This window comes from Dipodomys merriami, unplaced genomic scaffold, assembly GCF_024711535.1.
Source record: "Dipodomys merriami isolate MVZ:Mamm:240054 unplaced genomic scaffold, mDipMer1.0.p SCAF_7, whole genome shotgun sequence".
Lineage (NCBI taxonomy): Eukaryota > Metazoa > Chordata > Mammalia > Rodentia > Heteromyidae > Dipodomys > Dipodomys merriami.
In genome coordinates, this window is record NW_027206290.1 from 62,455,354 (window position 1) to 62,478,724 (window position 23,371).

General features: G+C 39.6%; 1 protein-coding gene across 5 annotated transcripts in view; it reads left to right on the forward strand.

The window, feature by feature from the left end:
* Positions 1–23,371, forward strand: part of Pak5 (p21 (RAC1) activated kinase 5) — a 206,341-nt gene that overhangs the window by 126,307 nt on the left and 56,663 nt on the right. For all 5 annotated transcript variants that reach the window (XM_070006754.1, XM_070006758.1, XM_070006756.1 and 2 more), the window contains one exon: positions 15,704–15,919. In XM_070006754.1, the coding sequence (XP_069862855.1) occupies positions 15,716–15,919 (204 nt within the window). In that variant the 5' untranslated portion in view covers positions 15,704–15,715. The remainder of the gene's footprint in view (positions 1–15,703; positions 15,920–23,371) is intronic.

A 23,371-nucleotide genomic window follows, 5' to 3' on the forward strand; every position in this document is an offset into this window, starting at 1 on the left:
AGTCACCAGTGGTGCATGCCTGTATTTATAGCTATATAGGAAGCTGAGATCAGAGGATCATGGTTCAAAGCCATCCTAGGCAAGAAAATCCTTGAGACGCTTATCTCTAATTAACCGGCAGGAAAGGTAGAAGTTGAGCTGTAGCTCTAGTGGTTGAGTGTGTGGTTGTGTCTCTCTTTCTTAATAGCCTTGAGCACTTACTCTGCTCTACATCATAGTGCAGGGTGTCCAATGTAATTGAGAAGGCTCTGGTACTCTTTTATGATTTCCAGGGTTCTTTGAATGGTCCAATTTCTAAGTCATGTCAAGGGAAACTTGGGACCCTGTTCAGTACAAACATATGTAGATTTTTAAGTGGATGACCTAGACATTGCACACATAATTTTCCCCTATCTCAATGAAATGGTCTAAGATAGTAGCAAGGAACTCTAGGAATTTGTTTCTAGAACAGGCTTTCGTAAGGACAGTAAGGAAGGATCAGGAAGAGTGAAGGAATGTGGTGGGTGACCGGTGGATGCCAAATTTACTTCTCTGTTGAGTCACTCCAATTGTGTTGAGTTGTATGGCCAAGATTTGCCTTCCATGCCTATTTTTGAGAACTACTTCTGTAATGGAACATTATTACATTTATAGGTCAAGACTGTTTCAGTGAATTTTTCCTGATGTTAAATTCTTTAGCTTCATCCATGAGGCCACAGTAGATCACATGACTCTGGAAGTCATGACCACTTTAAAAGCAATAACTGTCCCTCTTGCATGGCTATTGCCTTTGGTACTAACCAAAGGATACAGAATGGCCAATACAAAAGAACATAGATGAGCCAGGTGCCAGTGGGCTCACTTCTGCAACCCTAGCTACTTAGCTGTGAGATGCAGAAGACTGTGGTTCAAAGCTAGTCCTAGGCAGAAAATGTCATGAGATCCCATCCCCAAAGTGATCAGCAAAAAGCCAGGCTGGAGGCATGGGTCAAGTTTTAGAGAACCAGCTGAGCAAGGCAGCACTGAGTTTAAACCCTGGGGTACCACTCACACAAAAAAGGAGAGAATGTAGAAGGAATAATTAAAAATGACAGCTTGAAATGATGTTCCACAAGATTTTTTAAATAAGTTGTTTTTTTGTTTTTTGGGGTTTTTTTTTTGTCCGTCATGGGGCTTGAACTCTGGGTCTGAGCGCTGTCCCTCAACTCTTCAGCTCAAGGCTAGCACTCTACCACTTGAGCCACAGCACCACTTCTGACTTTTTCTGCTTATGTGGTGCTGAGGAATCGAACCCAGGGCCTCATGCATGCAAGTCAAGCACTCCACCTCTGAGCCACCTTCCTAGCCCCATAAATAAGTTTTTTATTGTGAAAATACTGTACAGAAGGGTTACAGTTAAATGAGCAAGGTAGTGAGTATATTTCTTATCAAGCATTGTTGCATCGACCCTTGTTTTTCCTCTACCATCCCTTCCCTCCCACCTCCACAACTATACCCCTCACACCCCACCCCCAACCCCATCTAAATTGTAAAGTTCGTTTTTCAACGTAATGTCTTGTACATCTCATTGTTACAATGGGTCAACCTGTATCCCTATTTAAACATTTTGTTTTTTCCCTTCCCCTAACTAAATTATACTGACATCAAGTACAGTGAAAACAGGGGTTATACCATGGAGGAGGTACATACAAAGCAACAAAAAAATCACATGATACCTTATAAATATGTTAGATAAAAACTGACAACCTTCCCTTGTCTAACCGAGATGTTTGTTTCTGGGTAGGTTATATAGGAGAGAAGCCACAGCTACTTTTAATATCGATCTTGCTAATTCTCATGGTCCCATTTCCCAGAATCTTAGAGCTGGATGGAGTCATTTGAGGTTTGATTTTGTGTAAGAGTTGAAACATCCCTTAGGATCACTTTAGTCATATAGAAGAAAAGGTATCAATCATTAAGCCATCTGGAAAGATAAGAGGAAATGTTGAGGTTGCTTGACTTTGGCTTAATGGCTTGTAGGTATGGTTCAGAGATATAGATTATCTCCTCCAAGCCAGCCCCAGGTGAGATCATAGGAACCTAAAGAGGAATCAGTCTGTCTGATATGCTGCTTAGGCTCCTTATATTGTAGAACAAGATCTTGATGTAAGGAACGTTCTGCCTGTGACCAAACTATTACTAAAGTAAATAAGCAGTTTAGCTGGCTATTTTCACTCAACCTTATGTTTGTGAAATTTATTAAGCATTTCTGTAGTTCTTTCAAATGAACATATGGCATTCTAACATAAGCAAATACCAATATTTATTTATGCATTCTTCTAACGACAGGTATATAGATCGTTTTCAGTTTGGAATTCTGAAGCCGATGAACTCTGGCTGCATGCAAAAACTCAGAAATGTTATGCCGTAGTTTTAAATGTCTCTCATTTAGAAAGCCATGTGTTCTTCTATTATGGGAATACAGTTAAAATATTACCCCATTTCAGTGGTAATGAAAGTTCTCTATCTGCACTTGAGCACTCAGGGGGGAAAAACCAAAACCTTCTGGATATATGCTCCAAAGTGTAACTTTGCCTTACATTTTCCCAAGGAATGGAAATCTCTGCTGATTTTATGTATTTCATAATTCTGACAATACAGGAAAAAGATTTTTCCATTTTCCATTTAAAAGAGCTTGAAAGCCCATCATTCTTCAACAAGCCTATCCAAATTAAACCATAGTAAAAAGTTGAAGAAGAAAGTGCATTTTCGAAGTTTTCAAAGCTTTCAATTTCAGCTATGTTTGCAGCCTAACAAAGAGATTAAATTAGCAATGGTATTTAAATAACCATCAGTTAAAACTTCACATTAAGTGCATTTCAATCATAATTCTATGATGCAGAAATCAGGAATTGTTACTCTGGCAATATTGCTTGAAGTTATTTTACCAGGCTAAGAAACTGCTAGCCACACTGTAGGATTTGTTTCACAGGAACATGAAACTTCTAAGACTAAAAATTAGGGTTGGGTGAGAACAAAACATTGTTCCCAAACCACTGCATATTCAAAAGAGAAAGATGCAGTCTGCTATAATAGACCACAATCCAGTCCAGCTTGCTAACCATATTATAATTTTATTAGCAACTTCACTGACAATCTTCCTCTAATGGTGATACTACTGAGATGTTTGCACAGTAGCTAATAATCATCATCATTGGTTGCTTCATGTTTATGTTTTATTCCTTGGCTCATTAAACATAACATAAAATCACACATTAGAAGCCAGTGGAGATGGACATGAGTCTTGCATCTGACACTGCTTAGAGAAGTGATTTCATTCTGATACTCAATATTATCTTCCTTCCTGTAAGGCCACTACTGTTTTGTAAGAGCAAACCATTGTTCATTTTCTTTGTGCATTAGGGTAATGCTCAGACTTTTGGGTTTGGGTGGTCCTGAATTCCAGCATAGGTATCACTGATCGGTAGGAATGTCTCCTCCAGGCAGCAATTCCCTAGACATTTTCTACTGTAAGACTTTGTACTTTTCTGCATCCAGCCAACTTCAAACCCTGATCTGGAAGTGATTCGCTTCACTTCTGAACACATGCTCTTGGGCAGGATGAGTTGCTGCAGTACCTGGATGCAAAGAGCAAGGGGAAGGGCCAACTATTCAGGATCAACTCCATGCTACTCAAGGGGAGCATGTGAAATCCACATGCTCAGTGAAACTCTTAGTGTCACTGCTGTGAACACTTTAGGTGCTGATTCTGGCTAGTATTCCCATGATCACGCTGGGCATGGTACACATAATCATCCTGTCTTACAGAAGATGACCATGGTACTAGTCACAGAAAGTAGACTAATGGAGAGAGCAAGAGTAGAAGAATCCATTTATAGTGTTTGATGTACATAGATGAAAAGGAAACTAGGAAAATGGAGGGGATGTGTGGGCTTGGGAGAGAGAGAGCAGACTGATGAAAGGGGGTGACATCGATCAAGATGCAGGTACTCACAAACTGATACGTTGAATTAAACCCCTTTGCACAGCTACTTAAGGATAATTTCAAAATATAAGAAAAGAAAGTGATACAGTTGCTGCTAATGTCCAATGTATGGCATATATCATTAAATATATTCTTCAAGGTCCCCATCAGGTAAATAGCAAATTGCAGCAGTCTCCCATTATCTGTAGTTTCAGTAAAATTTTTCTAGAAAAATTCTAGAAACAAACTATCTGTAAGTTTTAAATCGAATGCCATTCTGAGTATCAGGATAAAATTTCATGCTATCCCAGCCATGTTATGAATAATTTCTTTATTCAGTGTGTCTACTATACATACATTACCCATCCATTAACCAGCAAATAACCAACTCAGTTATCAAATTAACTGGCAGTATTGTAATGCTTGTGTTCAAGTCACCTTTATGTTGTTTGACAGGCCCCCAAAGTGCAAATACTATATAAAGTTATATAAAGGTCTTCCTTTAATTGAAAAGGTAAAAGTCCTCAACTCAGTAAGGGCATAGGGGTTGGGTGGGTGTTGTGTACTGAAACTGCTAAAAAGCTATGATGAGGAAAGCATCTTCTATTCATGAAATTTTTCCATAGGTGACCATCTATGAAACAGAACAGCTCATATTTATACAGAAGAACATAAGCCCTGAGAGTCTCCCTGGAATGTGCTTATAAAAGCAAAACAGACCATAAATGTTAATCAATACGAAAATCAATAGCTGAATTATAATACCTTCCACCTATAAAATGCTGTAGAGATTTTTTGTTTTTGTTTTATTAATGTTTTTATTGTGAAAATACCGTACAGAGGGGTTACAATTACATGAGCAAGGTAATGAGTACATTTCTTATCAAGCATTGTTACTTCCTCCTTTGTTTCCCCTTCCCATCCCTGCCCTCCCATCTCATCTCCCCCCCCCAAACCTCCCCGCTCCAACCCCCCTCCACCAAAATTGTAAAGTTCATTTTTCTTTTTCTTTTTTTTATTTTTTATTTTTATTTTTTATTGTGAACATACTGTACAGAGAGGTTACAATTACATGGGCAAGATAATGAGTACATTTCTTATCAAGCATTGCAGCCTCCTCCTTTGTTTACCCTTTACATCCCTTCCCAGCCTCCCCCCGCCCCCCACCAAATCCTTCCCCCCCCACACACACACCAAAGTTGTAAAGTTCGTTTTCGACATGACAACTTGTACTTCTCATTGTTGCAACGGGTCCACCTGTATCCTTAAACGACTTGTTTTTCCCCTTCTCCTCCACAAATTACACCGACATCAAATATAGTGAAAGCAGGGGTTATACTTTGGAGGAGGGACATACAAGCAACAAAGAAATAATCTTATAAATGCGTTAGAAACAAATGCATGAAAGAAAAAAAAAACATTTAAATACATATCTAAGGGTTCATTTTCCTAACATCATATTATCTGACCTTTTCTGCTTGACTCATACATATACTAGATATTGCAAATAAGGGAAACCATAGGACCTATGTTTCTTTGGGCCTGGCTTACTTCACTTAATATAATTTTTTCCAAGCCTTTCCATTTCCTAACAAATGGGGCAATGTCATTCTTTCTGATGGACGTATAGAATTCCATTGTGTGTATATATACCACATTTTCTTGATCTATTCATCTACTGAGGGGCATCTGGGTTGGTTCCATATCTTAGCTATGGTAAATAATGCTTCAATAAACATAGTTGTGCTGGTAGCTTTAGTGTGGTCTTGTTTGTAAACATTTGGGTAAATGCCCAAAAGTGGGATTGCTGGGTCATAGGGGAGCTCTATGTGAAGTCTTTTGAGGAACCTCCATACTGCTTTCCAAAGTGGTTGAACAAGTTTACACTCCCACCAACAATGAAGTAAGGTTCCCTTCTGTCCACATCCCCTCCAGCATCTGTTGTTATTAGAGTCCTTGATTTTTGCCATTCTAACTGGGGTGAGGTGGTATCTTAATGTTGTTTTGATTTGCATTTCTTTTATGGCTAGGGAGGTTGAGCATTTCTTCATATGTCTATTGGCCATCTGACCTGGAAACACAACAAATCAAAGAAAGGTTGGACAAATGGGATTACATGAAGTTGCAGAGCTTCTGCATGGCAAAGGACATAGCTAGCAAGATCAATAGAAAGCCCACGGATTGGGAGAAGATCTTCACTAGCCATACAACGGACAAGGGTCTCATATCTAAAATATACTTGGAACTCAAAAAATTAAATCCCCCAAAAACAAATCCTCAAAGAAACAACTGCCCAATAAATAAGTGGGCTAAAGACTTAAAGAGAAACTTCTCTAAAGTTCGTTTTTCAACATAACTTCTTGTACATCTCATTGTTGCAATGGGTTCACCTATTTAAACGATTTGTTTTTCCCCTTCCCCTCCACAAATTATACCGACATGAAATACAGTGAAAGCAGGGGCTATACTGTGGGGGAGGGACATACAAAGCAACAAAGAAATCTTATAAATACGTTAGAAACAATTGCAAGAAAGAAAAAACATTTGAGTCCTTATCTTGGGGTTCATTTCCCCTAAGATCACCTTATCTGCTTGTCTAAGATATATAGTAGTTATTGCAAATGAGGGAAACCATGGGACCTATGTTTGTTTTTTCCGTGCCAGTCCTGGGGCTTGAACTCAGGCCTGGGTATTGTCTTTGAGCTTTGGTGCTCAGGGCTGTTGCTCACAGTTGAGCCACAGCTCAACTTCTGGCATTTTTGTGGGGGGAAGGAGGTGTTAGAGATAAGAGTCTCATACTTTCCTGCCTGGATTGCCTTTGAACCACATTCTTCAGGTCTCAGCCTCCTAAGTAGCTAGATTTAAAGGTGTGAGCCATTGGGCAGTTTTCTTTTTTAAGTAAGTGAGAAATCTTTTTTTTTAAGTTAGGAGAGAGAATATGATGCAGATTCATGATTTAGGAATATGCATATGCCTGCTGCATGGAGCATTGATTGAAAGAGGACAAGTTTAGTTGAAGGGAAATCTAGCTAGGTGAGTTCACAATAGTCTGGGAGAGAAATACTAGATAGTGATCATATGGATACAAAGGACAGCCTAAACTCCCCTACCCCAAACCTGTGAATCTATTTGGCTTCAAAGGAAAATTATAGTTGCAGGTAGAATGACCATTGCTAGTGGGCTGACGTTAAAATTGGGAGACTATCCATGTGAACTCAGTGTCACTGCAAGAGTTCTTAAAAATAAAAGAGTGAAGCAGGTGAGTATAACCCCTGTTTTCATTGTATTTAATTCTGGCACCCTGCATCTTGTATATACATTTTTCTAATTTGGGGAGGGGAAGGGAAATAACAAAATGCGGAAACAAGGATTCAGGTTGACCCATTGTAACAACAAGATGTATAAGACACTATGCTGAAAATAAACTTTACAACTTTTGGGGGGACAGTGTTGGGGAGGTTCAGGATGGGTGCAGTGTTAGGGAGCTGGGGAGGAAAGGGATAATAGGGGAAATACAAAGAAGGGGGTAACAATGCTCAATAGGAAATGTACTCATTACCTCACTCATGTAACTGTAAACCCTCTGTATAGTATCTTTACAATAAAAATATTTTAAAAAAGAATCAGAGGGATATGTGAAACATGGTAGAATGGTCAGAAAGTGATACATGTTGCTACCTTTAAATGTGGGATGGGAATCTAAAAGCCCAGGAATAAGAATGACCCCAAGAAGCTACAAAATCTAGAGAAACAATCTCCTAGAACCCCCAAAAAGGGGACACGGCCCTACCATCACTTTGATTTTTGAAAACCCACTGAGACTCATTTCAGGTTTTTGACTTCCAGAACTGTACATTATATAGTCTAAGCTAGTAATCTTGTTTTATAATAGCAGCAAGAGGAAACTCATACAGTGGGAATTTTAAGAGATGTACAGATGTAATGGACATCTGGGAAGCAGAGAGGCAGGAATGAGTGACAGTTAGTGGATGTGCAGAATGAGAGAGAAGAGGAAGTCAAGTAGATTCACGGAACTGCCTTCAGCACTTCTCACGTTCAACTGCAGTGCTATGCTCTATGCACAAGGATTGAACTTTGGAACTGCGTTCAGCACTTCTCACGTTTAACTGCAGTGTTATGCTCTATGCACAAGGATTGAGCTTTATAGAAAAGGAACAGGCAGAGAATGTAGGAAGATTATGAGTTAAATTTTGAGATCCTGAATGTCAAGAATAATCAAAAGGAGATTGGAAACATAGATCTGAAGTTCAGGAAAAGAGTTTAGATTGTGTCTCCATCTTTGGAACCCTGACATAAGAAGGAAGGAAACAAAGCAGAGGAACGTCGACAAATACTGGCTTTTAATTTTTAGTTTCTACTTGTGTTGACATTACTCTGAAAGCCATGTTATTCTTTTTTTTTTTTCTTCATCATTATGTTACCACTCTGAACAATGTGAAAGCAATCAGAATTCAAATATTTTTTCTCTCCAAAATGACTTGTTTGTCATTTTTGTTCATTTTTATTTTTCTGTTTTTTGGATTTGGGTTTTTTGTGGGTTTGGGTGAGCAGGGGTTGCCAGTTCTTGGACTTGAACTCAGAGCCTGGGTAAGGTCTTTGAGCTTTGGTGCTCAAGGCTAGTGCTGTACCACTTGACTCAAAACTCCACTTCCAGCAGTGTGTGTGTGTGTGTGTGTGTGTGTGTGTGTGTGTGTGTGTGTGTGTGTGTGTGTTAGTGCTTAATTGCAGATATGAGTCTCATGAACTTTCCTGCTTGGGCTGGCTTCAAACTGTGATCCTCAGATCTCAGACTCCTGAGTAGCTAGGATTATAGGCATGAGCCACCATTGCCCAGCTGGTTTGTCAATCTTGAGTGTTTGGGGACCGGGAAATAAGAAAGACAAGTTGAGGCCAATGTGAGGAATTAAAGGTCTAGATATTATGGAGTCAGATATATATATATATATATATATATATAGATAGATAGATAGATAGATAGATAGATAGATAGATAGATATATTTATACATATACATGTGTGTATGTATGAATGAAATCCAACTGTGTGTACACATGATACAATCAGCCAGCATCAGAAAACTGAGATGAGGGGAAATCAGCATACAGATAAGATCCAAAAACTCTAAGTGTCTAAAAATAGGAAGGGAAAAGTAAGAAACAAGGTGTCAGGTCTGGAGGCTGAGTTCACCTCTGAAGGATGGAACTTGGAGGCTAGAGCCAAGCCTACAAAAAGAAGAAAGGGACAATGCACTGTTAAGGAGGCAAATGAAGTTGGTTTTGGATGCTGTTCAAAACTTTCGGCACAGAGCAACTGTGCAATGGAAATGAGGACCAAATACAGAACTTGATTTTTTTTTTTGCTTAGCCAAATATTTGAAGCACTTATTCCAGCAGAACAGAATAACTGTCCCCTGGGTCTTATTCAGGAAACGTACAATAAGAGAACCCAAGGAAGGAAAATCAGATTATGTATAATACACAGAATAATTTTGCTCCTTGTGATGTATTTATTTTTTTCATCTTAACTATTATCTTTTTACTATCTTTAAGTAATGGTACAGACAGGTTTCAACTCAGCATGTCAATTTATGAGTATAATCCAACCATGTCTATTTTTTAAAATATTTTCTACTGAATCTCAAATACGTAATGTATGTGTTATTTACCTCAAAAGCAGTGTATCTAAAAGCTTGTTGTATCTTTTGTTCCCGAGACTATGATATCTATGCATATCTATATTCAGTGACATTTCTACAAGGGGATGTGTGGTTGGAGCCGTGCTCTGTAAAATAGGGCTCTGAAGAAGCCATTTTTCTTCTACCAATGACAGGCTGGTCGTTAAACCTAAATTAACTGAACACAGGAATTTTTAAAGTACTTAAATATCCATTATTACATTTACCAAGTTCTTCATGATAGATCTAAGACTAAGAAAAATATCTTTATAAAGGAGTCAGTGAAAAAGAAGTCCACACCTAAAATGAGCCCTAAAAGCACCCTTCAAAAAAAGAAAACTCTCCAGTTTTAACTCTTTTCTGCTATCTGTGAGGTTAAAAACCACAGTAGTCTAATACTATGTTAACTCCTCATTTCAGCTGTAGGACTTGAAAGCATAGTCCTAACTAATCATCTGTGCCAAAAATTAGACATCAACTATATTAGACCTCACTGAGATGTGGCGAAGAAATATGAGCAAAATGATTGGCTGATGGATTGACTTCCATTCTCTCCATCTTGTCCTTACCTTACCCATTTTTAAATTGGCCCCTGTCCGCTAACTGCTTCCTCCCTTATAGGTCAAAACTCCTCGGGGTATATCTACACTGTCACCTATCATCTATGCTATTATTGCAAAATACACATAACAAAGTTTACAATTTCAATCATTATTAAATATGCAGTTCACTGTCATCAAGTATATTTACTTCTTTTTTTCTTGGTGCTGGTCCTAGGGCTAGAATTCAGGACCTGGGAGCTGTTCCCCCAAACTTCTTTTGCTCAGGGCTAACACTCTACCACTTAAGCCACAGCTCTACTTCTGGCATTTTTCTTTTTTTTTGGTAGTTTAGTGGAGATAAGAGTCTCATAGACTCCTGCCCAGGCTTATGTCAAACTGTGATCCTCAGCTTTCAACCTCCTGAGTAGCTGACAGATGTGAGCCACCAGCACCTGGCTTATTTACCTTTTGAGACAACTATCACCAGCATCCATCCATTTATCTTAATAATAATCAAAACAAAAACTGCTGTGGGTGCGTCAAATGGCAGAACCATAGTGGTTGAGTTGAGAAAGTGGTTGGGTTAAATAATAGTGGAACCTGCCCCATTTATAATCAGAGCCATGTGAGTGCTCCTCCATCCCTGCCTACCCACTAGATGTGTTGAACAGTGGTTACCACTGATTGGACCTGACTTGTAGGTAGACGTCTACCAACCGTATGTGAGATCCTGCTGTTTGGTTCCCCTCTAAAGATCAATTCAAATTCACAATACTAACTGGTAAGTAATAACGAGCCATTGCTGTAAGCCAAACAGATACTTAAAACTTCTTTTCTTACGTCAATAACTCCTCACAACAACCCAGTTTTCAAATGATACTATTGAGGCAAAAGGGAGCAAAGCAGTTTGCCCCAAACTGCAGAGACATTAAGTATAGTACAACTCCAATGGAGAACCAGGCAGTCTAGGCCCATGCTTTCAACTATAAGGCTACGTCCTCAAACCATGAGTTGAATGCCTGAAAGGCAATGGAATGGTTTGATATTATTTTTGTCATTACTCTTTTAGATAAAGAAAATTGCTTCATGGAATGGCATCTGGCTCTTTTTGAATATATCAAGCTTTATGCCTAAAGAAATAAAGTGGCAAAAAAAGAACATTTAAAAATAGAGTCATGAAGGTGTACATACAAGTTGGGGTTCCCTGCTTTGTCAGGTATTTATTTTTTATATTTAATATATTTTTTACCTATACATACAGTAATATGCTTTATCAAATTCCCCCTCTATGCTTGTATTCTTCCTTGGTCTCAGCCATATAAAGCCACATACTGGAGAGGCCAGAAGGGGGTGGGATTAGTTTGTATCCTACTAATCAGAGGTGGTTCATCTGTCTCCCTCTGCTCATCCAAGGATAAATGGTGCAGTCCACAATTCTCAGAGGAGATATTTTCTTTCAGTGGCTACAGAATGAGATGGGTTTTCTAAGACTAAATAATGTTAACAAGTAAAATAGAATAATAGAAACAAGGGCAAGGGCAGGCAGGATTGAAATCAACTCATGATTCTTTTCTGTTGTAATTTTGGTTTTTGATCCATGGTGGAGCTTGAACTCTGGGCCTGGGCACTGTCCCTGAGCTTTTCAGTGCAAGGCCTCTAACACTGAGCCACAGCGCCACTTGTGGTTTTCTGGTGGTTAATTAGAGATAAGAGTATCATGGACTTTCCTGCCCAAGCTGGCTTTGAACTGTGATCTCCAGATCTTAGCTTTCTAAGTAGCTTGAGTAGCTAGGATTACAAGCGTGAGCCACCGGCACCAAGCCACTCATGATTCTTTAATAAGCTCTTATCTCTGTGAATTGCCACCTCCAGCAAATGGTGAGTTGCAATAAGACTATTTTTTTGGATTCCTAAATTCTCATTCGATATATTTCCTAAAGGATAACAGCTTCTGACATCTGTGAATAGCTACTCTAGACATGACTTCAAAATTGTGGCCTTAACCCTCTGTTTTGCCAAATACACTCATTAGTGTCTTTTTCTTAAGCATTGACCCAAAGGATGGATTTTTTTAAAGCTTTTTCATTTTAAATCAAACCTAGTTAATTCTAGTCTCATTCTCTAAATATGTGCTCTAGCATTTAATAGTTTGTTCAGGGATGTAAAAGAACTCTTCTCAGATGATTTTTCTGAAATAATGTCTTTCTTTTTTCTTTAAATAGTCATAGTTAAATGTCAAAATAACTCAGCCAACTAATGACCAAATTATATTTTTTAAGTTGTGTTTTAGGCTCACTAAATAAAACCAAGAGATGCTATATAGAGTTTCTATTTTGGCATCGTTTTCTGCCACTGAAAATATACTAGGTCTTTTTTTTTAAGTTTTTTTATTGTGAAAATACCATACAGAGGGGTTACAATTACATAAGCAAGGTAATGAGTACATTTCTTATCAAGCATTATTGCCTCCTCCTTTGTTGTTTTCCCCCTACCATCCCTGCCCCCCCATCTCCTTGACTACACTCCCCCCCAAAGTTGTAAAGTTTGTTTTTCGACATAGCATCTTATACATCTCATTGTTGCAATGAGTCCACCTGTATCCCTAGTTAAACAATTTGTTCTTTTTTCAACCAGGTAGACATTTCATAATCAATACTCTTTTGAGATAATGCAGTTATGTGATGGCTAATTTGAAACTGGACCGGCTAACACTCAAGGAGTAAAATCATGATCCTCTAAAGATACAAGACATAAAATCACAGTCAGATGTTGACATTATCTTTGTCATATGCAATGCTACTCCAAAACATAGTGGTTAAAATCATCAAATTCATACATGATTCCATAGCTCAGTGTCTGTGTGTCCACTGGCTGATGCTAACAGAGGCAGGTCAGCTAGACATCTCTGCTTGGGGGGAGGGGTTGTGGCAGGGGGCAGGGGGAGGTTGGTAGTTAGCCATGTCCTTGTGCTGTTTCCAGAACAGCAAGAGATAAAAACCCAAGCTGCAAACACATTTCAGGATTATGTTCTCTTTTCTTTTGTACAGTTTGCGTTACATTTCCTTGCCCAGAGTTGGTGTGGGATGAGACTAACAAGGGTATGACCACCTTAGGCCTCCTGAGCTTGATCTACCTCACACAAAGTTTTCATTACCTCTTCACACTCAGACCAGCATATCCAAGCTTTAAGATCATCTGACCTACATCCACTAACTTATGTGTGTAATAAAGTAGCTAATGAATTTCTAAAATCTTGTTTTCCAAGAGAGGAAATAGGTCAAAGTATTTTGAACCCTTTGTCATCTTTGATCAATTTTCCAAATTAATCTGAAGTAAGAACCAGGATGAATGGATGGGTTTTGATAGAGTTTGTGAGTTAAGACTATAAATGGCATCATCATTGCTAAGAAAATGTCTATAAAGACAGAAAGGAATAGAAGCTTGAGGAAACAGGAATACAGTAGGAAGACCCTGTATGAAAAACAGCAACAAGGGCTGGGAAGGTAGCTCAGTGGTAGAGTGAATCTAATCAGTGGACACGTACATATGAATATATATATATATAATCATATATATATGGATAAATACAAAACATGAATCTAACCAGGGGACTTCTGAGAAGAAGGGAAAGAGGAAAGGGAAAAGAAAGTCAATAATTTTACAATATGTTTCCAATACAGATGAAAACAACTTAAAGAACCCCCCCCCCAAAAAAAGCTTCTGATTAATAAAGGTACAGAAGGGCAAGGAAAGAGAAATCGCCTCTGTTGAGTTCTGGTTACTTGGGGAAGGGTTTGGGGCTGACCAAAAGAATGAAAGGAGTTGAATCCAGTTGAAATAGATTGCTTGCAACTGTAAAAACAAAATAGTAAAACCTGTTGAAATTGTTTTAGAAAGAAAGGAAAAGGAGGGAAGGGAGAATAATAGAGGATGAGATGAATTGGAATATATTATAAACCTGTGTGGAAAGGTAACAGTGAACTCGCCCCTGTATAACTAATGTAAAGCAATATTTTTTTAAAGTGTGTCTTCCTTTTGGTCTTATCTCCTGGGTTACCTTCTCTACAGGCAATGATGAAGAGATAGCATTAATACATGCCACACTTCCTTTGCACCAGATGCTTTTCTTAATGTTTAATAAATGTGTATTTGTTTAAATCTCTAATAATAACTTCATGTGGTAAAGGTTATTATGAACTTACTTTTATGTACATATGAAGGGTGAATGGATTTAGTCAGACTCCCTTCCCCTAATTTACAGAAAGTTTGGGGCTGGCATTTCCCAAAGACTGGGATTCAGCTGGTTTAGCACATTTATATGACCTGACTCATGGATACATGCACTATCCTACGTATCTTTATTTGACCACTTTTGTCCATTGGAAGTGTAATACCCATTATTGAACAGGCTGCTGATGGACAGAATAGGAGCTGGTAAACAGTGTACTGAGTCTATCTGTGCAGAGTCTTTGATACTGTTTTGCTGTGATGATGATGATGGTGATAATGATAGTGATGATGGTGAGTCTGTGAAACTGGGGAGCCTGGGAATGCAGCATGGCCACCATTTACAATATGTCTGGAATTTGTCTTTGGTCTTCCAGAATTGAAGATCCACCAGCAGCAGCAACAGAATATATAGTTTTTATTTTGTCATATGAATGCTTTCTAGTTCACTTGCATGTCCAACTTTAAGTTTGCTAGTCAGCTTATGCTTTAATAATGCCATCTAACGAAGAGCCCGGAATCTCAGTGGCTTTATTACACACACTAATAATTCACTTTTGATGCAACTGTGGCTTAGTGATGATCCTCCTAAGCTTACCTGGTCTCATCTCCAGACATACTGGGTGTATGTCTGCTTTCTATAGCTCCTTTTCAAAATCCAAGCATCATCACTGTGAGAGGTCTTCATGGCAAATAATGGGAGCATAAAGGGGAAGGTGGAAATATACAATGCAGCCAAAACCTGCACCCCAAACTAGTCTTCTGTTATCTTTGGTCAAAACAGGTCACGATACCAAGTCTAAAGTCAAAGAGGCAAGGAACTATATAGTTCACTTGGAACACTGAGGGTAAGAATTAACAAACAAAAACAAAACACTAGGAATAGAATTATTTAATCCACTTTCCTTATCTTTAATAGCTGGTATCTAAAAGTAGGACTGACAAGATGTTAATTATGCATGTGTCAGCTGGGCACTGATGGCTCAGGCTTGTAATCCTAGCTACTCAAAAGATTGAGAATTAAGGATCTCTGCTTGAAGCTAACCTGGGGCAGAAGACAGCATGAAATGTTTATCTCCAACTCACCAGCCAAAAGTTGGAAGTGGAGGTGTGGCTCAGATGGTAAAGCATCAGCCTTCAGCAAAGAAGCCAGTTTAGAAAATATGAGGTCCTAAGTTCAAGCTCCTGGGGACCATATATCAACATTAACAGTGTCCAAATTAATATTAACCCTTGTATGGTTTTCTGCTGTCAAAACATAAACTGCTACCTTCATTTTCCATCTGCATTTCACAGGATTTCTGCACCATGTTCGGGAAGAAAAAGAAAAAGATTGAAATATCCGGCCCATCCAACTTTGAGCACAGGGTTCATACTGGGTTTGATCCGCAAGAGCAGAAGTTTACTGGCCTTCCGCAACAATGGCACAGCCTATTAGCAGATACTGCCAACAGGCCGAAGCCGATGGTGGACCCTTCATGCATCACTCCCATACAGCTGGCGCCCATGAAGGTATAGTAAAGACTCTGGTGTTGGCGTGGCTCAAAAAGCATGCTCTTAATGAATGCATTGGTCTGTCTTTATGAACAAGCTATCAAACACCCAAACCACGTGCTTTATTCAAACATCCACATATTAGTCACCATTATAATATGCTGCAGCATTGTGTTTTATAGCAGATCCAAAGAAGCCTAAGGTTCCAAGGTCTGTTGGTATACCCTAGGCTGGCCTGGAACTTTTTTTTTTTATTTTGGTCATAGGGCTTGAACTCTGGGCCTGGGCTCTGTCCCTCAGCTCTTCAACTCAAGGCTAGTGCTCTACCACTTGAGCCACAGCACCACTTCTAGTTTTCTGAGTGGTTTATTGGAGATAAGAGTCTCATGGACTTTATTGCCCAGGCTGGCTTTGAACCAGGATGCTCAGATCTCAGCCTCCTTAGTAGCTAGGATTACAGGCATGAGCCACTGGTGCCCTGCTGTCCTGAAACTTTTGACTCTCTTGCCTCATCCTCCCCCAACTAGGATTATATGAATGCACCATCATGCCCAGCTACAGTCGAACCCTTATTCCTCTTGTCACAGCCTCACAAAAGGCTGAATACTCAGGGAGCCCTTGAATTTGGGTTCGGCTATGTGACTTAAATGGCCACTGAGATGTAAAAAAGGTATGTCATGGACAACAAGGATTTCCCCTTGGGCTTTTATTATCAACTTAAGAATATACCATAGTGATTTGAGAAGAGAAAGGGGTGCTTGGAACATACCATCCTAGACTGCCTGCATTCTTGGATCCTGAAGCAGAGACTCTTCATTCTCCACTGTATGATGCTAAGTGTGGAGCTATTTGCTATGTAGCATTATTGGACAACTAGCTGACACACTATCTTCTTTAACCTTTGAACCATCTTTTTCAAGTGAGTGGTATTAACTCTGTCTTTTAGGTCAGGAAATTAAACTTAGCAGGACTGAATAACTTGTTGAAGTCTCTACATCTAACCAACTAGAAAATCCTAGAATTTAAACCCCAAATCCATCTAATGCCAGGAATTATTACAACACCCTGATTCTGATGATAAGGATGTGTTTATACATGAAAAAGTTTCACATGAATTAATGATGCTAAATCAGAAAAAAAAAGAATGTTTTCTTTTTGCCTGGTTCTGGCTTTTTTATGTAACTGTTGATACAACTGGTTCTTACACAGACATTAGGAGTTTTCCCAAATCCACAAAAAAAGTTAATGTCAGGATTATAAGACAAGACAGGCCTTTGATTCTGGCATTTGAATGGTTTAGATTTAGCCCATGAATTCTCACTCAGTTGAGGATTTTATGAGGATATCCTTTTATTATTTATCTTTTTGAAAGATTTTTTTTGTTATTGTATAGGTATACAGAAGGGCTACAGTTACATAAGTCAGGTAATGAGTGCATTTCTTTTTGAACAGCATTACCCCTTCTCTTGCTTTCTCCCAATTTTTCCTTCCAGTCCCCATTCACAAGTTTTATAGTTCATTTTCAGCATAGTGTTTAGTGAGTATCACTGCTGCATTTGTTCACGCCTTTTCCTACCACTTCTGTGCTCCCCCACCATTACCTTCCTCCAAACAGATAAATTTACATACAAGACAAAAGGCACAGAGAGCAAAAATGGCAACAACAGGAAGAAAAGGTGAAAAATGAAAAACTTCTTGTTTCCATTTCTTGAATTTCATTTTGATAAATATCATTTTATATGATCATGTGAACATAATTATTGAGCCTTTGTGATCTTCTCCTATGCTTCTATCCTATGCTTCTATATTGTACCATTCATGAGGAAATGGAAAAACTTGGGAAAAAATTATATTAAGCAAAGTATGACTTCCTTCATTTGTAGTGACCAAAATGTGCCCATAAATCTACAACTAAACATACTTGATGATAAAAGACAAAAAAATATATACTTGGAATGTCTAGACATTCCACACAGTGAGACCAAAGGAAGACATCCTTTCAAACACCTTAACTGTGATTGCCTCAGGCGACATCCATGTGACTTTATTTTCTACTCATTGAGTACCCAGGACCTTCCTTTGACGGGCTGTTTCATTAGGCATGTAGTTCACGTGTTGCCACCATTGAATCAGATTCTTTCAACAGAAAATGTCAATGAAAGCATTCAGCTTCACACGCACGCTGTTCATTCTCTGTCCACAATGGCTTCACTCCTCCTTGAGCAAACTATATTTGAGATCAAATGGTGAACCCCCAGATCACAAGCATCCATTCAGACCACACAGATAGCCTGCTTTGAACTCCTAACTCTTGAACTGGCCACCTGAGGAGAGTCATTATGCTTGGATAACTAGAAAATTCTACATAAAGTAAAAGGGTGTTCTCAGAAATGCTTTATTTGTCCCAGCTCTGCTTCCCTCCTGGCAGTAGTGACCTAATTAAAATAATCCTAAATCAAAGGGGAAGAAACTTCGTAGCTCTCTGTGTATCCCACACATGCCTGCAAACTGAAATAGTTGTTTCTGTCTTTCACTTGGGCATCTTATAGAAATTGGAGCTGTAATCTTAGCTGAGATTTAGAAGATGGCAGATTGAAGTCAGCCTGGGCAGAAAAGTCCATGAGATTCCAACTTCAAAATAACCAGCAAGAAGCAGGGCTTGAGGTGTGGCTCAGCTGGCAGAGCACCAGAGAAAGCAAGTGCAAGGTCCTGAATTCAAACTCTAGTACCTGCAAAAGCATATACATTTAATTACTTGAGATAGCAATGTATCAATTACCTATGAGGTTATCTTCCATGCCCTTGTGGCTTAGTGGCAGTCCCTTGCAGTACCTTGGCATTTAGTTTATGAAACATAAACCTATCTCCTTACGTCATCCTCATTAGAGTGTGGTCGTATGAGGATTCTGTAGATTTGCCATGATTTTAAAGCTCTTCTCTGGTTGAAGATTTGATCCCTGCTACTTTGCCTTTGATTGGTAAATTTATTGTCTTCAAAGTGGAAGGAGGTTTTATTTGTATATGCAAAGGTGGAATGTTCAAATACATAGTCACTAACCATAGTTGTCTGGCCAGTGTACACCTTACTGCACAGTTTCAGAGCACGCTTAGCCTAATTTGCTGGAAGCATCCACAGCTTTGAAATGTGTTGAATTTTCCTTCGAAATCCTCTGATCTTCATGGTTTTGTCAAGATTTTTTTAATGAGTTAAGAGTGTAAAATAGAAACATATTTCTAACCAACCTTGATGCTTCAAACTTTAGAATTAATAAATGAAAGCCAAAGAATTGACAAGACTTGGCAAATTAGCAACAACAGAGAGAAATTCGGCCTGGGAGAACAGAGGGGAAGAAAAGATGACAACTAAAACCAACTGTGAAGTTCCTGTGATGGCTGAAGACCCCAAGCCCGGGCTCCTCGCCATCTCCTACGCCAGTGGGGTAGGCTCCGTTCAGGAAAATGTTGGTGCTGCCCGCAATGGGAGTGATGGTATTAGACACAACAGCCCCGGTCGCAATTTGCTTTGCTGTGTTATTATTTCTCCAGCTTTAAACGAAGTCCACCCACTTGGTCAGCTTGAGGACAGAGAGAAAGAGAGAGAGAGAGAGAGAGAGAGAGAGAGAGAGAGAGAGAGAGAGAGAGAGAGAGAGAGAGAGAGAGGGAGAGGGAGAGGGAGAGAGGGAGGGAGGGAGGGAGAGAGGGAGAGGGAGAGGGGGAGGGAGTAAGAGAGAGAGGGGGAGGAAGGAAGGAGAGAAGAGAAGAAGGAAGAAGGAAAGAGAAAGAACTTCAAAATAAAAAATGATCCATGTCAATAAAAATTGTTGGTGGTAGAGGTCCTTTAAGGTGGTGGGAGGTATGGTTTGGGTCACCATGGTAGAACTTGTGGTAGAGGCTGTGGAGATGGTGGTCACAGAGGAGTGAGCAGACTGAGATGGTTAGGGAACAATGGGAATGGAAGCAATATTAATAATCCTTTGTTTAACTTCCGTGAGAGACTGCCTCTAAATATATGACTCAGTCTGTGGCTGCTATAACCCAATGCACGAGGCCTGGTAACTTATAAAGACCAGAGGTTAATTTGTAACAGTTCTAGAGAAATCCAGGGTCAGTGAGCTCACTTCTGATGAAATCCTTTTTGTGCTGCGCCATCCCACGGTGCGGGGTGGAAAGACAACACTGTGTGCCAAAGTGGAAAGGGAGGAAGGGAAGTTGGCCAAACTTCTCGCTTTCCCCCCCATGATTCCACCCCCTCAGCCTCTCACCCACTCCTGTGACTGCAGCATTATAGAACTCCCTGGAGCCCCTGTCTCTCCACACCGCTGCAGTGGAGATTACACTTCCAATACACAGATTGAGGGATACACTGGAGACCAGAGCTAACAGTAGTGAAGCATCTGAATACATGTCACCTCTTATGCGCCTTACCCTGAGTGCGGGGGGTGGGGGGGGCGCAGGATCATGCCTGTTTTACAGATGGGTGATCCCAGGCTCAGGGATTGGCCAATGGTCATAGACCCATCTAAAGGCAGAGTTCGAGCAGGGTGCAGTGCCGTGTACCTGTGACCCCAGCTACTTAGGAGGCCGAGGCAGAACTCACTGGGGATCAGGAGTTTGAGATCGGGGTGGGAAATACCGAGAGGCTCCACTTCAAAGACAGAGAAGAAGTAGAGCTGAAGCAGGCTTCATTAATGTCACAGGCCCCAGAGCCAAAGTTGTACGTAAGACAGCTCGTGGGTGGGTACATAGATAGAGTGCGGCTTGTCTTCTGCAAGGCTCAGGTTCAATTCCCAATGAGAGTGAGAGAGAAGGGAGAGGGGAGAAAAGGAAAGAAGGGAAGAGAAGGGAAAGAGAGAGGAGGAAAGAGGGAAAGGAGAAGGAAGGGGTGGAGGGAAATGAAGGGGAAGGAATGAGTTGGGGGAAGAGAAGAGAAGGAAATGGCAGGGAAGGGAAGGAAAAAGAAGAGAAGGGAAGGGAAGGAGTTAGTGATGGTGAGGAACTAGCATCATAAATATCACGCTATAGGATAAGGATATGAGGGGAAAGGATGAACCAAGAGAACAGATTGTTAGGAGAGCTGTCACATTTATCCTCATGATCTTGCCCAATCCCAGTCATTGCATGAAAATCCTTTTTCTATCTACCTCTGAAGCCCTCCAATTCTGTTATTTTTCAACATAATTCAGCAAATCATACCCTTGTGAGATAGTCAATCCTTCACTTGGTTGACTCTGTGTGCTAGGATTTACCATTTGGGTGTATTGATGATGGAGGTTGATAACCAAAGCTAAAACTTCTACAGGAATGGACCAAAGTGAAATCTCCTGATATAACTCTCCTAGGCCTTATTTACTTGTACAGCAAAAACTTTATTATTTTACAGGCACCCACAGGCAGTGGGCTTACATACATTTCCATAGAGGCTCTCATTTTGATTTTTATTTCTTTTCTCCCTTTCTAGTGCCAGTGCCTTTGAATGTCTTTTCATGCTTTGTTGGACCATCCAGTCCATACATTGCTTAGTCACATCCTTTATCAACTTTCTTCTGTTGCAAGTATTCTTGTATTAGTAAGATTTTCCTTTCTCTTTGACTTCAAGTGCCCCCTTTGTCTGATATTTCTATTTCCAAACCTAATTTCTATTTGGTTGCATTCATCTTTTTGTCTCCTGATCAATATTTCTTTGCATAGTATTTGTGAGCATTAGCTTATAAATATCATGTAGTTATTTGGCTTTATGTCTTCAGTGCATCCTTCACTAGAAGAACTGGAAGAACTCAGTGCATTGACATTTAGTATTGTGACTCTTCTACATGATTTTACTTGCTGTGCATTATTTTATACTCACTTTTTGTACACTATGATTCCCACCACAACCTAGTACACTGACTCTTTTCTTTCTCTGATGGTAGGAGTCCCAGGATTAGAGACAGGCAAAGCAGAGGCCACAGGTGGGGACCAACAATCTAACACAGCTAAACTGTCTGGTCCCCACTGAGAGATGTGGAAAAGCCCCCGCCTTCTTCTGAGACCTCTTACATGCTCCCAAAATTCTGGATGACATCCAAGTTTTCTAAGATCAAATGCAACTATGTGGTATTTATTTCTTCCAAACTTTCAGTTTTACTTCTGATTCTCTGCGTTACCAAAATTAAAGGAGAAAGAATCCAAGAAGAGCTTCCCTCTACCTTCCTCACTGCCTTTCTAAACTACCAGTCCTGCATCACATGATATGATATGAATATATTCATTCAACTAGCCTTTTCTTTAATTGGCTTGTGTGGTTCACAGAGAGACGCTCTACCTGTCACCAAACAGATACTCAATAAATATTTAATGATTGATTGTAAAAGGCCCATAATACTTCATCATATGTGTTTGTATATGCTTCAGTGATAACATAAAATATACTGAAGCTAGATTGTTGTTTTTCAATTTGATTACAATGTAGCAGGCAGATAATATTTGGATACTTTTCCAATACTTTTTCATCAATAAAGTGATGTTAAACTTTATACATTAGACATTGACTCCATGTGACAAATGTTATCAATCTATTATTCACAAATTACATACCATATACTACATTATCCACAGTTTAAAGTTTGACTTATTACTGCCTTCCTTTTGAGCAGGTACACATATCATGTTTCCTGGACTATGCTGCCATCTACTGGTAATGCAGTATAACTACTAAGTTTACTTTTCATTCTGTTACTATTTGTTTAACTTATTTACATAGCTATTTAATTTCGTTTTATAGGTGCAATCTTTTCTAACATGGCAGATCGTCAATTTCAGGGCATCATTTAGGTGTTAAAGATATATTTGAAGCTGGGTGCTGGTAGCTCACCCCTGTAATCCTAGCTACTCAGGAGGCTGAGATCTGAGGATCAAGGTTGAAAGCCGGCCGGGCAGGAAAGTCTGTGAGACCACATCTCCAATTAACCACCAGAAAGCAGGAAGTGGTGCTGTGGCTCTAGCGGCAGAGCACTCGCCTTGAGCTAAAAAGCTGAGGAACAGCACCCCGGGCCAGAGTTCAAACCCCACAACCAACAACAATATAAAAAAAGACATATTTGGTGCTTCACGGTAAAATTGCTTAAATAGTTCATTTTTTGTTTCCCATAATTTAGTAAAACAAACAAACATTAAGTTTGTATTCTTGGGTTCTCATGTGGTCCTTGAAAACTGAGTTTTAAGAAAACAATCACTCAGCCTCAATTTTCTCATGCTTCAATTAAAGGTAACCCTTTATTGTTTCTAGCGCCAGCACCTAGAACAGTTGTTATAGGAAAAAATAATCTGGAATGAATTAAAATACAGATTCCCAGGGTGGGCCCTAGAGTTTTAATGCTGTTTCTTTGAGATTTCCTGTGTTTCACTTGTTCCGAAGTCTGGCTTTGTCTAAAAGTATGCGATGGCGCCACCTGGTGGCCATGAGCGATGTGTACAGTCTGACACTCGAATCGA